Source organism: Podarcis raffonei, chromosome 3 (genome assembly GCF_027172205.1).
Source record: "Podarcis raffonei isolate rPodRaf1 chromosome 3, rPodRaf1.pri, whole genome shotgun sequence".
NCBI lineage: Eukaryota > Metazoa > Chordata > Lepidosauria > Squamata > Lacertidae > Podarcis > Podarcis raffonei.
Window position 1 is genome coordinate 94,012,080 of NC_070604.1, and position 6,477 is coordinate 94,018,556.

General features: G+C 45.8%; 1 protein-coding gene across 2 annotated transcripts in view; it reads right to left on the bottom strand.

Annotated features, from left to right (window-relative positions):
• Nucleotides 1–5,475, bottom strand: part of LOC128411079 (calpain-2 catalytic subunit) — a 268,506-nt gene extending 263,031 nt beyond the window's left edge. Inside the window, exon 1 of one of the 2 annotated variants that reach the window (XM_053383068.1) lies at nt 4,974–5,475. In XM_053383068.1, coding sequence (XP_053239043.1) covers nt 4,974–5,210 — 237 coding nt within the window. In that variant the 5' untranslated portion in view covers nt 5,211–5,475. The remainder of the gene's footprint in view (nt 1–4,973) is intronic. The other variant, XM_053383067.1, reaches the window with a different exon arrangement.
• Nucleotides 5,476–6,477: the final 1,002 nt, after the last annotated feature.

Sequence of the window (6,477 nt, forward strand, 5' to 3'; positions counted from 1 at the left end):
AACCCATGGGCTCCCAAACTTGGGTCTCTGTCTGTTTTGGACTACAACTCCCATCATCCCTAGCTAGCAGGACCAATGGTCAGGGATGATGGAAACTGTAGTCCAAAAACAGCCGGAGTTTTTGGGAAAACCTGCCCTAACCCCTTTCTCTAGTTCAGAATTGTGGGCAACTTTTGATGCGCTCAGAGACAGAAACAGCACAGGAGATATTTCTTACTTTTTGATCTAGTAACTGCTGGGAGCCAAAGTGGGGCGAGTAAGTTCACATTGGGACTTGCTTTGGAGTAAAAACCTATAGGGTTGTGCTGTGCTGTGCTGATACTTTCTGATGTTTCCCTCTCTGTTGTGATTGTTTAGTCGTTTAGTCGTGTCCGACTCTTCGTGACCCCATGGACCAGAACACGCCAGGCACTCCTATCTTCCACTGCCTCCCGCAGTTTGGTCAGACTCATGTTTGTAGCTTCAAGAACGCTGTCTAACCATCTTGTCCTCTGTCGTCCCCTTCTTCTTGTGCCCTCAATCTTTCCCAACATCAGGGTCTTTTCCAGAGAGTCTTCTCTTCTCATGAGGTGGCCAAAGTATTGGAGCCTCAACTTCACGATCTGTCCTTCCAGTGAGCACTCAGGGCTGATTTCCTTAAGAATGGATAGGTCTGATCTTCTTGCAGTCCATGGGACTCTCAAGAGTCTCCTCCAGCACCACAATTCAAAAGCATCAATTCTTCGGCGATCAGCCTTCTTTATGGTCCAGCTCTCACTTCCATACATCACTACTGGGAAAACCATGGCTTTTACTATACGGACCTTTGTTGGCAAGGTGATGTCTCTGCTTTTTAAGATGTTGTCTAGGTTTCCCATCGCCTTTCTCCCAAGGAGCAGGCGTCTTTTAATTTCGTGACTGCTGTCACCATCTGCAGTGATCATGGACATTAATGTATTCCTTACTTCTGGTTTAATATGACTGATGCTATTTTTCTGTCAATTTTGTTAACGGTTAAATTCAAGGAGATTTTCTTCTGGATTTACCAAGCTGAAATTTGAGATTCTCTGCCCTTATGCAAAGCATGCAGCCATGGAAACGTCATCCTTGAATACACAGAGGCCTCCACTTTCCTCAGCTGACTTCTCCTTCTTCAAAGAGCATAATGCTAAGACTTATGGAGGTCTGGTTGGCTCATACCCTCAAGGAAAAATATTTATTTTCATGTGTTCCTGGTGCTGCTTAAAAGCTGCTGGACATGTCGAGCAAGAAAATCCCCTTTATTCAAAAGAAAACCACATAGCCTCTGAAACACAGAGGGGTCTTTCTTCACAGTATGTTTTGGTACAGAGCAGTTTGCAACAATACACACCTTCACGAGATAACATCACCTAAAGCAGGGTTTCCCAAACTTGAGTCTCCAGCTGTTGTGAGACTACAACTCCCATCATCCCCTAGCTAGCAGGACCTGTGGTCAGGGATGATGGGATTTGTACTCCAAAAACAAGCTGAACACCCAAGTTTGGGAAACCCTGATCTAAAGTGGCAGCTAATATCCATTTGTTCATACACACAGATGGGCATGTTTTCAAATTAGTGCTGAATGGTGTTCTCTGTTCCCCTCCCCTCAATTAGTGCTTCCACAGACCTTAAAAATAAAAAAATCCTAGTCTTCCAAAAGGGAGGGGATGGAAACTGGTGTGTTCTTATATTGATATACAGAGGATATACTGAAATACAGAGGATATATATCAGTATATAGAGGTGGCTAAGCTACTGCACCACTTCCAATTTTACCTACGTCATCCATAGACAAATTAAATATGGTGATGGGGAGTGGAACACCCCTGCAACGTCGCTAGACCTGCCCCAATAGAAGATGACCTGAGAAAAAACGCTCTTGGTGTAAAAAGGTGTTGTGCCAAGAATGCGCTTGAGAAGTACATTCTTGGCACGAAACAGATTGTATCTGTTCCAGCAGAATGTACTTTAGACTGACAAGTAGTGTGGGGCAGGGATGAAACAGAGTGATGTCATGTGTACAGCAACCCCCAAAAAGAGCCTGAATGCACATCATCACGCAGTGTGTACGCGCCACATATTACAAGCAAAATTTGCTCTTTCAGCATTGTAAATAAAGGATGCAAGCATGTAAATAATTGCATTCAAATCTGACTCTGAAAAGTACAGGCAAGTCAGATGCATCAATAAATGCATCTATGGAAGTGAGTGGCTGCCAAGATAAGAAAAGGACAGGCAAGGAAATGAAGGGTGGAGAGGTGACTTAAACACAGAGTTCGAAGCCATCAAACCCAGCCTCTTGCTGCAAATCCACTCATGCAGCATCCCCGATCAGTGGGCATCCAGCTACTGCTTACAAACTTTTAATGAAGGAATATCCTCCACCTTTTGAAGCCTAGTATATGACCTAATATAAAAGGAAAGCAGGAGTGAAACAACAGGTGAGGGCACACCATCTATTGTCCCTCCTGAAAACATAAAACAGGAATATTTCACAATGTAGGGGTAGGGTGTGGTGCACAGGTTGGGTGCAGTGCATGAATAGGACTGTTGAATGAGCATAAGAACGTAAGAAGAGCCTGCTGGATCAGGCCAAAGGCCCATCGAGGCTAGCATCCCGTTCTCACAGTAGCCAACTAGATTCCTGCAAGAAACCTGCAAGCAGGAAATGAGCACAAAAGTATTCTCCCCTCCTGCAGTTTCCAGCACCTGGTATTCAGAAGCATTGCTAGCCATCACGGCTAGTTGACAATGTAAAACTACTTTGCGAGGTTACTGCTAAATGAGAATCCAGGATTTGCGTACACTTGGGCATATTCACCAGAAGCAGCCTCCCCAGTCAGTGGCTGTCTCTGCTTCAGCCATAACATTTAGAAGACCTCTTCACAATGATCACTACCATGGGTAGGTAAACTAAGGCCTGGGGGCTGGATCTGGCCCAATTGCCTTCTAAATCCGGCCCGCAGATGGTCTAGGAATCAGCGTGTTTTTACATGAGTAGAATGTGTGCTTTTATTTAAAGTGCATCTCTGGGTTATTTGTGGGGAGTAGGAATTCATTATTATTTTTTTCCAAAATATAGTCCGGTCCCCCACAAGGTCTGAGGGACAGTGGACCGGCCCCCTGCTGAAAAAGTTTGCTGACCCCTATACTATTGATGAGTCTGACCAAACTGAGTCTGACCAAACTGCGGGAGGCAGTGGAAGACAGGAGTGCCCGGCGTGCTCTGGTCCATGGGGTCACGAAGAGGCGGACACGACTAAACGACTAAACAACAAATACTATGGATAATGACTGCATACAGGCATCCTATGGAGCTGCAGAGACTCTCAACATGAACAATGTGGCATCCCCATGGCAAGTGAAAGATGTATTTTGGCCTTATGAACAGGAGTATGATTATGAGTGTGGTTCATGAAGCATAGGGCAAAAAAGGTAAGCATGAAAGCATGCATGATTTGAGTAAAGATGGAACTTTGGTGTTCTAACTACTATTTATCCATTTCACCTCAGTGCCTTGGTATTTTCAGACTGGGCATACTTCCTAAATGCCTACAACCTTCCTAGCTCACATGAGATATAGGGCTCATGGCCTGCTTGGAGGTGTTATTCCCATAGGCAACTGGTTGGTCACTGTAACCACAGGATACTGGATTAGCTGGGCCTTTGGTCTGATCTAGGAGGGCTCTTACGTTCACACGAAACAAAGATAGCGAATGAGCTCAAACAATTAAAACTAGATTTTTGAATCTTCCATATTAGACTCTCAGAAATCCTCTTAATTATCACTGTGTTTGGATTGATGGGCGCTTCCTCTTACAAAATATGGGAACTTCTTTCCCTGTAGAAAGTGACAAGTGCATTTTGATATTGCCTCTGTGCCTTAAACACACTTGCTGCAGTGTGTAGATGAATCCCCATGGAAGAAAGTGGTACTTACTTCTGAGTAAACATGCCTAGGATCCCACTAGGATCCCAGGAAATTATATTGTATCTGAAGAAGTGTGCATGCACACAAAAGCTTATACCCAGAACAAACTTAGTTGGTCTCTAAGGTGCTACTGGACAATTTTTTACTTTTTTCCAACTGCGTCAGACCAACACAGCTACCTACCTGAATCAGGAAATTATATATTAGCTCTGTAACATCCTATGGGAACTAGTATTCCTATCAGGCATTAGTTTGTATAGAAGCAAACGGACATGCTGCCAATCTCAGTCCCACCCTACTCTGCCTCCCTATACAAAGGAAACATTTTTTCTAACTTACTCATAACTTCTGCTGCATACACAACAAGAACACCATCCTACTCTGCATCAACCCTAAACCACAATAATCACCACCTCCCATGCTCCCTACAACCAACCCAAATTAGAATCCCTACTTCTAGTATAAAAATGCATGGAAATGATAAGCACAAGCAAACCCTTTTGGCACTCTAGTAACTACCCTAACTGGATGCATACCAGATTGGCAAAAGGATGACTACGGGATTTGGAGTGATCCTGAGTATGTACTAGAAGTTGATCTTTTCTTTTCCTCCCTTCCACTGTGATGTGCCACAGCCAAGAAAGCCAGATCCCGCACAATTCAGGCAGGGGTGGGCCGATTCCAAGAGTATATGCAATGCAAGGGATCCCATAGGATCTTTAGTTTAGGAATACAGGCCTTCTGAACAGAAAGTTCCACCCACAGTCCCAGTTGCTAGTTACACACAAACTCCCAAAGAACTAAATTCAGGTTCAATTCCCCGCCCCCGTTTCCACCTCTCTTATTCTCTCTCCCCAAACCGAATGGAGAATCCCGTTCTCAAAACCGCCTCGTAACTATTTCCCTCTTTAACTTAAGTCTTTGTTATGTACTGAGTTGAATAGGATCCAAAATGCAGCAGTCTGATTGGTCCTAGAACAACACTTCGCCCCCATCCCACCAAGGGTCCCGCGTGAACACGCGAGCACGTCTGAACGCCTACCGTCGGCCTCTTCCACACGATGCCCCTCGTTTTGTAGGAGTTCGGTCCCAGCTCCTTGTAGCCCAGGGAAGAGGCGGCCGCGGGGAAGGAGGGGTCCTGGAAGAGCTTCCCCGCTTCGAGGCACTCGTCCCGCAGCGCATGGAAGTCCTGGTTTAAGTACTTCACGGCCTTGGCATTGGAGCCTAAGCCTCGGGCGACCTCCCTGTCTTTTGCTAATTTAGCTGCGAGACCAGACATGGTGGCTGTTCCCTTTTGTTGCCGCCGCCGCCGCCGCCGCCGCGAACTCCGGAGCTGGACATAAAAATGTGAATCTCCTCCACGCAAATGACGGCGGCGAAGCGGGCTGCCGATGATTCATGCAACGGGAGGAAAACTCTCATCACTGCGCTCGGGGTGTGGCCGGGTCGGCCTTCGAGATCCAGGCGGTGCAAGCGGGCCTGTCGCCCACCAGTTCTCGCTGCAGCTCGGCCGAGGGCCTCTGTAGGCGAAAGGGGCAGCATTTCCCGCGCTTTTTATGACTATTGCAAAGAGAAGAGCAAATGTCCTGCCCGGGGGGGGGGAGGGGACTGACGCCTTTCCACACACAAAGCTGTTTTGCCAAATTTTCACACGCGCCGTTATAAGGGCACGCGCCTTATGAACTTTCAGCATTTCACCGATGAATATGGAAAGACTCTCAACAGCAGCCTTATTCTCACATTCTCCCCATCTCTGAGGCTGCGCGCCTCGAGAGGAAAGGAGTGCCAAGCAAGCAACATCCTCCGCCCCGTAACTTCCCTCTGCCTCTCTCCTACCCTCGCCAATTGCTGGATCCTTGCGAAAATTACTATGACTGAATAATTGCCTAGGAAATCCTGAAATCTGAAGTGTGCTTGCTTGACAGTTAGGTCCATTGGGGAGGCAAAGCAAGTAGCTCTGACTTCAACAGAGAGAGGAAGTTTGGAATGGAATTCTTCTCATTCTTTCTGAAGTTTAACTCATGGGACCAAGTTTGCCCTTCAGGCGGAAATCCAGTTTTCCCCTTCTGTGTTCATACAGAGACATAATGTGCTGCCACTGGTCTTTAATTATTTATTTCCCAAGTATTTGGCATGCCATTTTTCAGGACTGAGACCTCCCAAGACAACTCACAGAAACAAGACAATTCCACTGTGATTACAATTTTAAAAAACACAAACAATTTAAAATCTGTGTGTAGAACAGCTTCCCCATTCCGCTCTATTTCTTTGTTAATTTATCTTAACACTGCAAACCTATCAGAAGTAAATCCCACTAAGTTCAATGGGACTTACTCCCACTATGTGGCAAGTACACACAAGAGCCTCATAATGCCTCCAGAGGGCTATTGAGGTCAACGTGGCACTGGATATTTACTGGATAATGCAGAGGACTCTTGTTTAAAGAGAGTTATTAAATCTTACTGGACCTCTGGATCCAGGATTGTTAGGCAAGAAAGATATACTTTAAATGCATGGTGTGTATGTGGGTTCATTCTTTGATGAGG